This window comes from Sardina pilchardus, chromosome 20 (genome assembly GCF_963854185.1).
Source record: "Sardina pilchardus chromosome 20, fSarPil1.1, whole genome shotgun sequence".
Lineage (NCBI taxonomy): Eukaryota > Metazoa > Chordata > Actinopteri > Clupeiformes > Clupeidae > Sardina > Sardina pilchardus.
The window spans coordinates 1,061,639-1,078,504 of NC_085013.1; the positions used below are offsets into that span (position 1 = coordinate 1,061,639).

Sequence of the window (16,866 nt, forward strand, 5' to 3'; positions counted from 1 at the left end):
CTCCACGACAAATAACCATGACAATAATAACAATAAAACAAGGCATGTTTGTATTTTGTGTCATTTTCATGTAACTGAAATGCTATGTGGGGTAGGTAGTAGGATCATGAAAATCTATGTGGAAATAGAAAAGTATATGGACATGTAGTGTGTAAAGTTCTAATATTGCATCCAAGCCCCGTTCACAGAATAAATGCATGTAGTTACAGGTGTTTTGGTAACACCAGAATAAACATTTACAATAAAAAAAGGGAAGTTTGGCACCCCCCTCTGGCGAAACAGTAGCATTTTGCTACTTTTACAAGGCATTTAACTCTGGTAGCTATTTGAATGGAATGGAAAGGCTATATTTTACTTCTCGTTTTCAAAAAGTAGCAGAAATTCCTAATACCTTGAAATTGAAAAGGATGCCAAATCCACCGAATGATGTACTTGAAATTATGTTTTAACCATTAATCTAAAATAGGCCTTTCATTAGTTGGTGGCTGTGAAGTTCTCAAAGGCCATCTGAATATCTTCATACGTACTGCCGTCCTGTCCTGGTAGTGGCTGGGGCTGGCACAGCACACAGCACATGAATGGCAGCTGGTCCACTGGGGTGCAGGAATTTGACCTTGTAGTCCTCCAGCTCCTCTGAGTTCTCCAAGGCATACCCTACCCACCATTTTCCATCATAGACACATATTGCCCTACCTGCACATCATGCTGCGGTGCCTGAGTGGCATTCTGAACAGTTTAAGACATATGAAGATATTCAAATGGCCTTTGAGAACTTCACAGCCACCAACCAATGAAAGCCCTATTTTAGATTAATCGTTAAAACATAATTTCAAGTACATAATTCGGTGTATTTGATATCCTTTTCAATTTCAAGGTATTAGGAATTTCTGCTTCTTTTTGAATACGAGAAGTAAAATATAGCCTTTCCATTCCATTCAAATAGCTACCGGAGTTAATGCCTTGTAAAAGTAGCAAAATGCTACTGTTTCGCCAGAGGGGGGTGCCAAACTTCCCTTTTTTTATTGTAAATGTTTATTCTGGTGTTACCAAAACACCTGTAACTACATGCATTTATTCTGTGAACGGGGCTTGGATGCAATATTAGAACTTTACACACTACATGTCCATATACTTTTCTATTTCCACATAGATTTTCATGATCCTACTACCTACCCCACATAGCTTTTCAGCTGCATGAAAATGACACAAAAATACAAACATGCCTTGTTTTATCCTTATTATTGTCAAATTAATTTGATTTGGAGACTTCACATTTTGGGACAACATTAACAAAGGATTATATTTCTATAGAAAAGACTCATTGATGGCAGGTGTGTCCCAATAAAAAAGTTTTGAGACCCTCAATATCACTTTTTTTGCATGTTTTTTCAGAAACTAGAGACTTCTGTACAACCAATGAGACTGTGGTACAAACATTTAATCATTGAATCTTACTGAGAACATGCTTGTCTTCCATTCTATAAAGTTTAGTCAGGCTAGGAATTATACTTTTTAAGATATGAGTACCTTAACATGGCCTCCAAGATAAGGTCATTTAGAGAGTGTAAAAAGGCAAGGGCAAAAAGACAATGAAAACAATAGAATTGAACAAAAATATTTTACAGATTTTAGTTATGGAACCTAAACATTGTGTATACAAACTTTGAAGAAAATCCGAGTCGGTGCTGCAACCATTTTCCTGGATTTTGTCTGATTTGACACGGAATGACCCATCTATCTATCTATCTATCAGTCAATCATCAATCAGCAATCAGATTGACAATCAGTCAATCAAGACACTAAAGCAAAATTTGATTAGTTGTTGAGCTCAAACAGCTACAACCTTTCATCAGAATTACAGAATTACTCTATCTTTTAGTAATAAGCATTACCACCTGACATCAGACATGGTTGTTAGTAAATGTGGCTGGCTGCTACTAAGTAACCTCTGCATTTGGATCATGGAACTTTGCAAATGTTTTCTCAAAGACACCCAGCCTAAGTGTTTATTTATTGTTTCTCACTCCTTTGTTTGTTTGTTTGTTTTCTCCTTTCATCCAGATCCTTCCCAAACAACTACTGGGATAAGTTTGTCAAACGCAAGGTAAATAAGAAAAAAAACCATTGAGCTTTTTCTCTGTGAGCTGTAAGTTAGATGACTTTGTTTATACCCGAGCCTTTCATCTCCCTGAGACTGAACTTAAAAAACAGACCTCTGCATTCAAACATGCACACCATTCAAGTCCTCAAAAATTGATAGTGTTACTACAAAATAACATACACCACCAACCCCACTGGGTAACTGTTGGCTTCCATAAGGCTCTCATAAGCATGTAATGAATGCGTCATTACAAATTGGCCACCTGATCTCACAAGCTACCAATCACTATGCTCCTCCTTCTCCTCCAGCGTCACTGCTGCACAGAAGGCTTTTTACAATGATACGATGACACTCACAAACTATTTTCCATCTACTGTACTTCCAAATTCCATCTACTCAACCCTCCACCTCCTTCAGCTAGCAGCTACTCTTCCGGTTAAGGGCACAACCAACACTTCAACTTGTAGCAATCTCTCTGTCTCGCCCAGCTAAGGCGGCAACAACACAACATGCAGCAGCCCTGGTCTCCTGTGGTGTATTGCACAACATTTCCTTCATTCAACCCTCTCATTGAACTCTAAACTCCTAACGTGTAGCCAGCCTACATACCTGCTGGATCCCATTTCAATCAGCCTCTTCTAACCGTCTTGTCCCTCCATCACACCAGCAGTCACACATGTGATTAATGCTTCACTGGCCTCTCAAAGATCCCCTATTGCATTCAAACTGACTTGGATTACACCACTGTTTAAAAGACCTTCTCTATAACCCACTCAAGTGGAGAATTATCTTATTCTCTGGACAATCATTCATTGTTTCATGGTTAGGACAAAATTCCACGGGGAGGCTCCAAGGCTTGGTCCTGGGGCCCCTTCTCTTTGCAATGTAAAACACCTCACCATTATCCAGAGGCATAGATTCTAATAGCACTGCTACACAGATCATACCCAACTCTATCGATAATTCCTGACTAACAACGCCATGGTCTCGGTGTGGATCTCAGATTATACATATGGATGACTGAACACCATCTCCAGCTAAATCTCTCTAAGATCCAACTGGCAATCCTCCCAGCCAAACAAATTAAACATCGCAACATCAATATCAAAATTGACTCCTTATCTTGAGCTTCTATCAAGGCTGTGAGAAAGTGTCATGATTGATGACCAGCTGACCTTCTGTGAATCTGACCATGTTGCCTTTGTCGCCCCGTCAACCCAACATGTGACCCAGCTCTTGGTACAGACCATAGTTATCACCCACCTGGACTACTATGGTGCCTTTCTAATGAGCCTCCTGGCTTGTGCAGTGAAACTGCTACAGATGCATTGTGCATTTCTTATGGATCTTTACATATCTGTGGATACTCTCCCCAGAATCTCATGCAACAACCTTGAGTTGTTACATTTTCTCCTCTGTGTGTGTGTGTGTGTGTGTGTGTGTGTGTGTGTGTGTGTGTGTACCCCCACCCCGCAGGTGATCAATAAGTACGGGGATCTGTATGGTGCTGAGCGCATTGCTGAGCTGCTGGGCCTGGATAAGAGTGCGCTTGACTTCAACCCTACAGAGGAGGCCGTGGTGAAGGAGGCATCACTCGTCTCCTGGTGAGAATGTGCTCTACACACACCTGCTCCTGTGCTGTTGGGACTTACACGTGTTAGACATACACATACTCTCACCCACAGCACACACACTCACATTCTCTCTCACATGCACACACACATTCACACAACCCTACAGTACATACACACAGACACACGTTGGAACGTTGAGAGTTTAAAATGTGTACGAAAAACAAATGTGTTCATGCGGTGAAGTGAGTATTGGGGTGGGTGTTTGGGGTTTTACACATGCATGACGCACACTTGGGTAGGTGAAGGGAGGTGAGCTGTTGGGAGTTTGTTCTGAGAGCATGCGGTGAACACACCTGTTCATGCCCTGCAGGGAGGTGCTGCTGCATAGCTAGCGAGACCATGCACTACATGCACCTGTTAATAAGGTGTCTCTGCATCTTTCACGTCAAGTTAGCTGCTGGAAGAGCTTGTTGGTGTTGGTGAATAATAAGCCTGTTTTCTACAGTGAGCTTGATGTAGTGAGAACATACAGCACATGTGCCAGAGTAAGGACTTGGTGTTGGCCACTGGTGTTTCTGGAGTGAGGCTGTTGTAAGTTAGTTATGTTGTGTTGTTGAGAACATGCCTTGGCATGTTGTTGAGAGCATAGCTCTAATTCTAATGATTCTTAACAGTGACTTTGAATTGTCGATTGAACAGGATCAGACTTAAGCACTGTTTTTGTCTGCTGTGACTGATGTGTAAGTGTGTTGTGTGGTCAGTTGCAATGTGTGTCTTCATGTCGTTTTCACAAATGTAGCTGCAATGCTATAGACGCAAGATACAATTCAGACATGTCTGACAATAAAGCGCTACCCATCTATCTCTCTATCTATCTATTCCATTTACCTGTTCATAGTCGCCAATGAGGTGGTTTGAAGTTAGTGTTGACGTCAGTGTTGCAGCATCCACACTAGCATGCAGTATGAAGTGCATAGTGAGGTGTTAACTGATGTGGAGGTGCATGAGTCATCTCTCCTTTTGAAAGCGAGACTTCTTATCTTTTTCAGAGGTTTTTTATGATAATATCAAGGAGATTGGTGAATAGTCCAGAGGATGATTAAGTGGTCGGCTGCTTCCTATAAGCTGATTAAGAAGCCAATTAAGAGAGTCTGTTCCTAAATTAAGACCTCCCTGATGGCCATAAAGAAAATTCAGATGAATGTCATGAACTTGTTTCCTGGAGTTCATTAAGCAGACCACATAATGGCCTCATGTAGAAGTTTGCTGCACCTTCCATCTTCTAGTCAGAGAGATGAAAATCGTGTTATATTAAACATTTATCATTGAGCTTAGCTGGAAGTGGGACTTGTGAAACTTTCAAAATGAATAAATCATGATTTTTTTTCTTGACAGGCTGAGCTCCATTGACACCAAATATCATATCTGGAAATTGGGAGTGGTCTTCACAGACAATGTAAGCAATGTCTCCCTCTCGTAAAAAAGCTGTTGCTACTTCACATATATTCTATATACCATACTCTATATGCATAGTACATAACTACATACAGTATACTACACAATACCATATTCTCTATGCATGCTCCATTTCTCTCTTGTGTAATGTATTTGTTGTCCCTGTGTTTGTGTCCTGTAGTCTTTCCTGTACCTTGTGTGGTACACCACCATGTCTATTCTAGGACACTACAACAACTTCTTCTTTGCTGCTCATCTGCTGGACATCGCCATGGGCTTCAAGACGCTCAGGACCATCCTCTCCTCAGTCACCCACAATGGCAAACAGGTGGGTGCAGTACGGCCTCCCAGCACCAGGGGGCACGGTTGGTCTCTGAGGGCAAAATGACTAGTGTCCAGGGGACAGTGTAGTTATCAGGTGTGTTTTGTGGTTGTTCCTTGTAGCTGGTGTTGACGGTGGGGCTGTTGGCTGTGGTGGTGTACCTCTACACTGTGGTGGCCTTCAACTTTTTCCGCAAGTTTTACAACAAGAGTGAGGATGAGGATGAGCCAGACATGAAGTGTGATGACATGATGACCGTGAGTGGTTTCCTTCACATACATGCAAGAGTTTATTGCTGAGATGCCTGCTCAGATGAATGCATCTCTCTCTCTCTCTCTCTCTCTCTCTCTCTCTCTCTCTCTCTCTCTCTCTCTCTCTCTCTCTCTCTCCACTCAGTGCTACTTGTTCCACATGTATGTGGGTGTGCGTGCCGGAGGGGGCATTGGTGACGAAATCGAGGACCCGGCGGGTGACCCTTACGAGCTCTACCGCATCCTCTTCGACATCACCTTCTTCTTCTTCGTCATCGTTATCCTCCTGGCCATCATCCAGGGTGAGCACTCTGCTTTCAGACTAAATGAGCGTGTAGCAGCCATGTGCAGGTCCCATGTCTAGTTCTTCTGTAAGTTTTCTGGACACGTTTTTAAAATAATGCCCGATTGTGAGAATGTGGCCACAACCCACACCTCAGCTCCCAGATGACCAAAGTCAAATGGAAGACAAGGCCATCAGAACAGGCATGGTGTTCTCCATATGATCTGTTAGTCTGGGTTTGAGAGAGAGAGAGTGTGTACAGTGTGTCTGTATCTGTAAGGTTGTATGTGTATGTGTGTGTGTGTGTGTGTGTGTGTGTGTGTGTGCCAGGGTCAGGCCAGTAGGTGTGAAAGTCACTCTGGAGGCGAAGCGGCCAGCCTTGCTGAGAGACAGAAAGGAGGGAAAGGGGGGTAGACGGGGCACGACGGGGTGAAATCAATTCAGCTCTACTCCTGCTGCGCGCACGCACACACACACACACACACACACACACACACACACACACATATATACACACACACACACACTCACACCAGCAGTGTGGCAATGCATGGACTTGCTGCTTCTCTGCATCACATATGCACACACACACACACACACACACACACACACATACACACTCATGAAGTCTGCAGTACATGTATTTCCACACAGACCAGTGAGCACACACACACGCCCAAAGGACACTCAGCACATCGGGCTCTTTTTTAGCAGTCTACATGGATAGTGTGAGGCATGACGCACCTTGCTATTTAAGACAACATGACACTCCTCACTTGCTCCTCACTTGGTACCACAATGCAATAAGCATACGATAGGGCCTGTAGTGCTCTCATTCACTCATTCATTCATTCACACTGGAATATGCACACACACACTCTCTCTCTCTCTCTCCCTCTCTCTCCCTCCCCCCCCCCCCCTTTTCTCTTATGCATCATCGCCCACACATTCAAACACACACACACACACACTTGCTCTGTCTGAGGAAGCATCCTGCAGACACTTCTAAAATAGCCTGGCATTTGGCCCCCTGTGCCTGAGCTGTGTGTGTGAGAGAGGCTGAGAGAGAAACAGAGAGACAGATGCACGCAGCGCCACTTTCATCCGCAGGGGGATGAGCAGCCGCGCCACACTGCCAATCAACAAGGGAAAGGCTTGCACTCACTGCGCTCTCTCTCTCTCTCTCTCTCTCTCTCTGTGTGTGTGTGTGTGTGTGTGTGTTGGGTTGACACATACACATCTTTGTCTCTGTGTGGTGGTGTGTTTATAACTTCTACATGTATTGTGTGTGTGTGTCTGTGTGTGTGTGTGTGTGTGTGTGTGTATATGAGAAAAAGCAGAGCCTGTGTGTGTGGCTGATGTTCTTTGTCTCTGTGTAACATGTAACATGACCTGCTATTATAACAGTGTGTTTGTGTGTGTCTGTGTGCGTGTTTGTGTTTGTGTCTGTCTGTCTGTTTGTCTGTCCATGTGTGTGTCTGAACAGGTTTGATCATTGATGCTTTTGGGGAACTGAGAGACCAACAGGAACAGGTGAAAGAGGACATGGAGGTAAGCTGATGAAATCCCCCATCAAGAGTCATCAGCACTCAGGGCCAGATAGCGCTAATACCGAGTTTTCGTATGCGCAGAATGCGAACGCTGTGCTTTACTATATTGCGTGGAATTTACTAAGCTGACACTTCATTACGTTAACTGCGTCCAACACCGCCCGTCCCCGCCCCCTCTACAACACCAATTGCGCGTCCAGAGCTGAACCACAAGCACAGTTGAATATTGCAACATTAAAAAGAATCAAAGTTTAGCGACCATATGATACAAAGAGATGTCAACGAGCAGTGACAGACAGAGTAGGCCTAGTAGTTCTACTAATCCACTTAAAACAAATTCTTGAACTATTTACTACACGTAGACTAGGGCTATGACTTAATACTTAGTCTAGCAAATTGAGAAGAGCTACTGTATGTCGTGGAAGAGAGAATACGATATTAGAGAGGCAAACGAAAATTAAGGTTGCTTTTGACATAGTACAATGAAGAAAACTGTTGCTCTGAATACTGATTCAGCTGTCTCTAAACGTTTTTCTAAGAGACGCAGTCAACCACAATTTGGATTACACCTGCTTTTAGCAGGCGGAAGTTTTTCAACGCAAAATAGACGTGCGCTGTTTTCATACATACGGCGGAATACGTAATCAATCACTATTAGAACCTCTCCTCCCCTGTACTTGCGCGTTACACCCATTTTCAGCTGATCCGCCCAGGAATTAATATGCATGACACGGAAAAGCGCAAATAGCCATTCTCAGCTCCCATGGCAGGCAGTCTGCGCGTTTCTCTCATTGCGGCCTGTTAATACATATCCTCCCCATGTTTATACGCGCATGCCACGCCTGAAATGGGCGCAAAACGTTAGTACATCTGGACCTCAGTGTCTCTACAGATGACTGGAGTAGCTGTGGACGAGCCCAATGCTGGCATCCGCTGTAGTGTGCACCAGTGTTTCTTAAAGAGGAACTATGCAGGATTGGCGATTTCATCTCTGGTTTCGGTTTCGTTTTTCGTTTTCGCTCGTTTTATGCTTGCATATTTTCCTGCAGAGTTTCCCCGACAGCTTTAGCGTGTATATTTATACATATATAGGCTATATATAAATATATAAACTGCAAGCGTGGTTCTTCTTGTTCCTTACCCATCTTAGACTATCAGATGTAAACAAGGAGCGATCGTCTCCTGCAGAAACTGCAAGGTTGCAATAGCGGATAGGGACACTGGGGGCGGGAGGAAATATTACTGCTTTCGATGAAACTGGTCAGTCAAGCAAAACAACGATTTTTGAGCGATTTTGTGACTATGAAAAAGTAGCATAGGGTCTCTTTAAGTCAGGTTCATATATTGGACCTTTATTTTTATACACTTTATTCATATGTCAGGCATTGCCATTTACATAGACAGTATTTTAGGTATCATTTTTTGTGTTAGACATCATTTTAGCAGTAAACGCAATAGGCGGCAACCCTGAATATTTGAGGTAGCATATGGATTCACTTCAATTGAGGACAAAATATGACAGAAAGCCCAGTGTGTGGTGTGCTTTGAAAGGTAACATCAGGAGCTGAACACTTTTGCAAGTGTAATTCCAAACATCAGCATGTTCCAAACAAGTATAAGGATGTCCATTGGCTTGAGCGCTAAAAAATATACAGTACGTATATGGGTCACAACTTAATGAACATGGGAAACTGTGGGTCCCAAAGCCATAGCAGTTAAGAAGCACTGGTGTAGACTTGGTCTGTATGGGCATGGGCATATACACTGACTTAGACCAAGTGTCTGTAGGAATACATGAAAACATTGCACTCTGTGGTCATATACAGCCACACAGACATTTCAGGTGTCTGTCTGCTGGCAGTACCATCTCTGCAATGCTGTATCGGTCTCACAGGGTGGCACAGTCCGGAATCAGCTTTATTCTACATCAAAGAGCTTCACTTGAGTTTGTCACCTAGATAGCAGGCGGTTGTACCGGATCTGATGTGGGCCAGATCAAGGCCAGTTCAGAGTTGGATTGGGTCCCACTGTGTATGACAGGTGAGTCAGAATCACTCAAGCTACCCGCTCACCCACCCATTTTCTTGCTCTCTCTCTCTCTCTCTGTTCACAGACAAAGTGCTTCATCTGTGGAATCGGCAATGACTACTTTGACACGACGCCCCACGGCTTTGAGACCCACACGTTGCAAGAGCACAACTTGGCTAACTATCTGTGAGTGCTGCCTAACTGTTTGCCACCCACACTGCTCATCTTGCCCATCCACAGCTAGTGAAGGCTGCCATCACCCTCCCCCCATACAGCCTGCTGTGACACACACACACACACACACACACATATACACACACACACACACACACACACACACACACACACACACACACACACACACACACACACACACACACACACACACACACACAGACTGTCTGGGCTGAATGTGTAATGAATACACATTTTGGTCTAATAAACATACATGGGCTGCCATGGTCCCTTTTTGTGCCTTACAGGGGACGACTCCTCTGTACAGCCTGCTGTGTGACACACACACACACACACACACACCCCTCCCAATCATGTTTAATGCATGGTGAATACACACCATGTACATTGTAGGGGTGTACATAAGAGAATGCTTGTTGGCATAAAAGTGTTGATGCTTGTTAAATTCATTCTGGGAGTAGAAGGAGAACAAAATGGCGATTGTGTGTAGATTTTTGTATTCTTGGCAACAGAGGCCAAGCTAAATTACATCATCTGTGCAAGATACATGACCTGTGAATTTCAGTCATCAGCTTCAGATATACAGTGTACAGTAGTTCAAGAACCTTTAAACATTTAAACATAGTTCAAGAAGCTTTGAGAGTGTCAGTGTTGTGTTAGTGTGGCGTGAGAGATCATCAGATGTGCTGTGAACAATTTCAATCCATTGGTTCAAAAAATTAATCTGTCAAATAAAATGTGTCAAAGAGTGAATAATCATACTGCTCTCGTTGAAAGTATGGTTGTGCTGTTAGTGGTAGGCAGTCAGTATAATGACATACTCTTTGCCTGAGGGCAGCAGCAGGTAGCACAGTTGCTAATAAGGCTAGGCTACCCAATTGTTGATTTACAGACAAAAAACAATCCAGCTGAAGCACAATTCCATGTAGGATAGCTGTTTAGGTTGCATGAGAAACATTAACTTCTCCTTGACGCATAGAGCTTGCTCTCCTTGAAATAGTGGATAGTTTGGTCCTCAGACAATGTGCATTTCTTCTTCAATACCAGTTATTTTATTTTCAGCCATAGGCTCACGGTAATTTCACGACTATCAATTAAGGTTTATGCATTGATTTTTCTAAATTTCTTCAGCTATGAGGTTTATACAGTACATGGGGCGGGCTAGACATGGAGATACATTTCTTTTCTTCATTCTTAAGATTAAAGCATGCTATGATTCTGATTTATTGGGCTATTGGGCACTGTTAAAACATGTGGTTATTACATGGTTTTGGTTTTGTTTTTGCAATTTGCATAAAATGCACAATGCAGCTAATACATAGGAAATTACCTAAGCGTATTATTTGTTTGCCTTTACACAAGAATGTACACAAAATGTGTGAACAGAATGTATAATTTTCCCGGCATTTATTTCACAGAAATGGTATTGCATGCAGGCGATAAGGCACCTGCATTTTTTAGACTCTAGGCAACAGTATATTTTACTTCTGGAACATTTTGGGTGTTGGCGTGCCATGGGATTTTTTTAGTGTCAAAAAGATGAAAAAGGTCAGAAAGACTGTATTAGAGGATGTGCAACTTAGAGAAACAGTTGTGAATAGAGATGCACCGATTGCAATTTTTTGGCCGATTCCGATTTCCGATTTTTCATCGAGTTTGACCGGCCGATACCGATTTCAGCCGATTCCGATTTAATTTCTTCTAACCACTTTACAGCACAAACAAAGAGTTATTTTCTAGCCTATATTTTCTTTCATACAACATGTTAGAAATGTAATCAACTTGTCAATGGCTGGTAGAAAAATGTGAATAGACAGATTCTTCTTCAAGTCCTCTTCAGCTGCAGTAATCCCAGTGTGGGACATTCATTTCACACATGTAGAAATGCTCTAGGAACACTATTTCTTTTCTTCTCACATCCATATGCAATATCCAACTGTAAATATCTTCAGAATACTGATAACTGAAGTTAGTGCTACATAGGCTGAGATGTTGGAAAATGACAACAAAAAAAAACTAATTTTGAGAAGCCTTGAAACACAGCAAATGACATACATTCTCAGTCCACACTCTTCTTTGAACTTTCGCGATTGCTTGCGGATACTAAGGAAGTGTCCATATTTGGATGGCATAAAGTCATGCAGGAGAAACACAGCTTTCCAACGACACCACGCATGATATGTTTTGTATCACGGTCGCGGTAGTTTATGACACGTTAGAATGCTAACTTTTGGCGAATTTAGAAGAAATAGGCCTATACAGGCGTGATCAGACAAAAGGTAATGAAATAAACCTCTAAATGTGTAAATCGGACTTAGTTGTTGTAGTAGTGTGAAAGAATACATGATAAGTTGGCAAACCGAAGCAAAACTATGTTTATTCCTGCCGTGTCTCGCCTTACGTTGAGTAAAGGCTATGTCGCTGCTTATTGATAGCGCTTGTGGTTCAGCTGTGGGCACGCAATTAGCGGCAAGGACGGGCTTTGATGAGCGCTGTAACCTGAAGTGACAGCTTAGTATAATAAATTCCACGCAATATGGCAAAGCACAGCGTTCGCTGCATAGAAAAACTCAGTATTAGCGCTTTATCCAGCCCTGACTGTTGGCCTAGCTTCATCAAACTTTGCAAACTCAGCTGTGTGAGTGTGATGTTGTTACAAGTACGTGCGAGTGCATTTGACCGGCATAAAATCGGCATGTCTCAGACTGACCGGCCGGTCACCGGTCGTGGCCGATCACGTGAAAATCGTCCGATTCCAATCGGCGGCCGATCGATCGGTGCATCTCTAGTTGTGAATGTGAACAGATTTTTAAGCAGTTGGAGATGAAAGACAAGATGAAATGTTACTCTCTCATCATCATCATGGGAGCTCTGATGCTGTACTTTTTAAGTGGAATTACTGACCTGTGATCTCTCCTGCACGCTAAAGAATGCTTGAAGCTCCCATATATGAAAAGTGCTGTTTAAGGTCCATAACCTTAACTGCTGAGTTTCAATGGTTTAATTTCACACACTAGTCACCTTTCTGAATATGGGAAAGGTCAGACCTCTTTAAGCACCACTAATTCCTCTTTTAAGGCTGAAAAAAGAGCCTGAACATCATTAAGTCTAGTGGGTGGCTGTGAAATTATGAGTCTTTTTCCCGCAGGTTCTTCCTGATGTACATAATCAACAAGGATGAAACTGAGCACACAGGACAAGTGAGTACTGCCATTTAAAAGACACTGTGTGCAGTTAGATTGCTAACATTTTCATTCAGAGTCACTTTTTAACTAGAGGCAGGTACAGTAGCCTATACTATGGGTCTTTTCCAAATGGAATAAACTGCTGTCTTAACTGGTGCCAAACAGGGCAGCATGGCATCAAGTGCCGATTTCAAACGGATCAAAATCTGTTTTCAAACTACCCCTTATAACGGTATTTTTTGAAGTCATCTTCGATGTATCCTCTATGCTACCTATTAATCATTCACCTGTGCAACAGCTCTATCAAGCAGCTGTGAAAACAAACAAAGATGGACAAAACTCTCTGGACAGCAGTTGTTGTTTATAAATATCTATAGATTTATTTATAGAGATTTTTTCTAGATAGACACTTTGTTATCAGATTATACCGTCATTGTAACCATTTATCAAATTTGGTGTGATTTATTGATCATCGGTCAGCTAGCTGTCTAACGTTAGTCTGCTGTCTTACGTAAGCTAGTTTAACATTCTTCATGCATCCTAACATCACACTGTAGTGTCAAGATTACTTTAAAATACTGTTCTACACTCTACAAAATAATGGGGCCAGTACCAGCTCTTCCTATATAGAAGAACCTTTTTCAGTGCATCAAAGAACCATCGAGGCAACAGTTTCTGCTGATGTAATGGCTCAACACAAAGTTTTGACTCTCCGTGGAACCATCCAGATATTTAAAGAACCATTTAAGCACCTTTATTTTTTAGAGTGTAAACAATTGTTCTTAAAAGTTGGCTTAAATTGAAAATTATATATTATGAGTCACCTCTATATCATAGTGGCAAAGCAACAAAGAAGCTGCCTTTTTTAAATGACTCATTGACATGAACCTGAATCCTATGGGACCTGCTCTTATTACCATGTCATTGCCAGCAGCACATTACTAATTGAAGTAGAAGAGAATTAGTAGGTCTAGTCCTTTTATTTGTCATTTCACAGAAACCATTGAAGATGGCAAATTAAATGGTTAATTTACTTAATTATGGGCAATATTTAGTTAATCACCTTCACAAAAGTAAAGATCTAATTGTAAAAAAGGTCAAATACTTTTTTATGTATTTTCGGTAACACTTTACATTACAAATCAGTAATAAGTGGGTAATGTTATGGTAATATTAATGCAATTTAATGGTAATAATATTTTTAAACCACATATTACAAATAATTAATGTGCAATTTCTAGACAATTACTGTGCAATTACCATACAACAACTAGGGTTAGGTAATTACTGATCTGTAATGTAAAGTGCTACCGTATTTTCTTTAAAGACTCAGTTAGTTGTGTGGTATTGTGAGATTATCAGCGTTCATCTGTCTGTTGTATTTCCCTTAGGAGTCATATGTTTGGAAGATGTACCAGGAGAGATGCTGGGACTTCTTCCCAGCTGGAGACTGCTTCAGGAAACAGTATGAGGACCAGCTAGGCTAAATGAGAGCTTTCACACACTCCTTCTCTCTCTCCTCTCTCTCTCTCTCTCTCTCTTTCTTTCTCTCTCCCTCACTCTTTCTCTCTCTCTCTCCCTTCTCCACTGATCCTGCTGTCTCAGTCCCTGAGCTTCAGTAGGAATACAAATGCTAAGCTCCAATCATATTCAAAACAGCCAACGTCTGACTACCCCACAACCCAATAGGAACACCAGAGGGAGAAGTCAAGATCTTGTTTTTTTTGTATAATGGAAGGACTGTTTCGTGTCACTTGTCAAATGTACCCTTTGTGATCTTTGGTACAATGTTACTTCTACCAGAGAGACACAACAAAAGTGTCAACCAAGAAAAAGACCCTGACATTTCAGAATTTTCTTTCAGTTTTGGGAAATATATGAATATATTTTTCCTTCTTTTCGTTCTTGACAAACGTGTTGCCTTTCTTCAACTTGGCCCTAAACCATTGCACAAATGTTTTCGTCTCTCGGAGAACTGTGGGATTGCGTCGGGGGGGAGGGTTTTACAGAGCAAGACGTTGGAGATGACACCCGCCCTATTATGCACAAGAACATTTCTTCGATCTTTCTCAGAATGTTGAAATCGAGACTTACGCTTAACAGAGAGGGTGAAATAGATTTCTATGTCAAGTGTAAAATGTGTTTTATGGGGACATTTGCAAATTTCTTTACCATGCTTGCTGAGACGATGTTTGTGAAAATGTGGACAAGTTCAGACTGAGGGGAAAAACAAAAAAAGGTTGATTATGCGATGAAATGCCTAATATCAAGTTTTGATAAAGTGCCTTACGTACATGACTACAAAGCTATGCAAACTCGTTGATTTTATTTACAGTATGTTTGTGCAGTACTCCTGGATTTAGCAACAAGCAGTTTTGAATTAGTCTGTGGCTCATGTTATTTTTTTCATTTGGGATAAGGACAAACTGTCTCTGAGTTTCTTGCCAAATAACAGTACTCTGACTGCAAATGTTCATGGTACTATGACTACGAAATATTCACAGAAAATTCACAGAGTTTATTGATCATGTTGAAATGAAATGAAATGAAATAGAAACAAAATGCTATTGTATGGCCATTTGTATGTTGTAGCTTCGCTGATCTGTGCATTTCTTTTGAAGGGGAAATAAAGAAATTGATGCAATACAAGATCAAATATTTTTTAATGTTTCATAGCACTGTATGACCTTAATGGAATGATTCCTTGGATTTCTTTTTTGTTGATTTTTTTTTTAATTAATGTTTAATTTAATTGCATAAGAGGATGTGTTGCGGGCTGTTCAGTCCCTGAAAAAAGTGTGTGAAGTGCTTGTGTTTTGATCAGTTAATCACTTGTGTCTGCATCCACAGCTCCTCTGTGATATCACACATGACGCTCATATCCCAAACATGCACATTTTCCTCACTCAGATATCTACCTGTCATCTTCTCTGTAAACGCTGAACTAATGGATCTCAACAGAGTCCATTTCAGCACAAATTCACAGTTAGTTGGGGATATTTAAAGACACACGCACAACCATAAAATGTTACAATTACATAAAACAGTTTAGTTTTGAAACAATCTTATTGTGTTCAAATGTGTTACTGTGTTCAGGAACAGAGGGTTTGTCACAGTTGCTAAGCCACAGATCATGAAATAATCACAATGTTGAACTGACACAGGCACAGCAATTGTGTTTCCATGAGCCTTTGCAAGACCACTGAGATAATCAAACAGCCACAGTAACAGTGAAGACAAAAAAAGGTCCAGGGTGCTCTGAAGGTCAGTCAAGTATGTGAAGGTGCTCTTTGGGGTCGGGAATTCATATGAGAGAAAAAAAGAAAATCCAATTCAAATGAAAAAATTCAAAAGCAGGGAGAAGCAACCCACGCGTAGCTGCATAGGCAGTCTTCTTGAGTAACAGTGTTGGCTAAAAGTTGTATCATGTTATACTTAGAGATGCACCACGCTTTGTTCCCACCATGGGTGTTGGGTATTGAGCATGCACAAAGTATAAGTGGTGTCATGGCATGTTTTCAACCTCAATGAATGCTTCTGAATACTGTGGCACAACATATTTAGGATGTTTTTTTTTTAAGACTTCATCTTGAAGTCTTAAATATCAAAGTTATCTGCCTTTAACATTGATGTTGCAAAAGTACATCTGAATGCCTACTCCTAGTACATGCCACCTGTATAGCACAATCATGTTGGAATTACATTAATATTTCATGTAGGCCTAAGCTAAACAATTTCATTGGGATTACTTGATCAAACTAGGGTATCACAAATTTTGTAAACTGAAAGAGAAATGCTGGACTAATTCATGTGAACTTTTCATTCAACCAATGCACATGATAAAATCAAGTAAATCCAGCAATTTGTTTTTTTAGTGCACACAATAACCCTGGCTTAGAGTCTGTCTTTTGCTAACCTGTTA

The 16,866-nt window shown here is 41.4% G+C and overlaps 1 protein-coding gene across 1 annotated transcript in view; it reads left to right on the forward strand.

Moving 5' to 3' along the window:
• LOC134067936 (ryanodine receptor 3-like) overlaps positions 1–15,565 on the forward strand; it is a 172,133-nt gene extending 156,568 nt beyond the window's left edge. Inside the window, exons 94-103 of the mRNA XM_062523424.1 lie at positions 2,062–2,104; positions 3,578–3,705; positions 5,071–5,131; positions 5,312–5,458; positions 5,575–5,709; positions 5,849–6,005; positions 7,473–7,537; positions 9,650–9,750; positions 12,908–12,959; positions 14,336–15,565. Coding sequence (XP_062379408.1) covers positions 2,062–2,104; positions 3,578–3,705; positions 5,071–5,131; positions 5,312–5,458; positions 5,575–5,709; positions 5,849–6,005; positions 7,473–7,537; positions 9,650–9,750; positions 12,908–12,959; positions 14,336–14,431 — 985 coding nt within the window. The 3' untranslated portion in view covers positions 14,432–15,565. The remainder of the gene's footprint in view (positions 1–2,061; positions 2,105–3,577; positions 3,706–5,070; positions 5,132–5,311; positions 5,459–5,574; positions 5,710–5,848; positions 6,006–7,472; positions 7,538–9,649; positions 9,751–12,907; positions 12,960–14,335) is intronic.
• Positions 15,566–16,866: the final 1,301 nt, after the last annotated feature.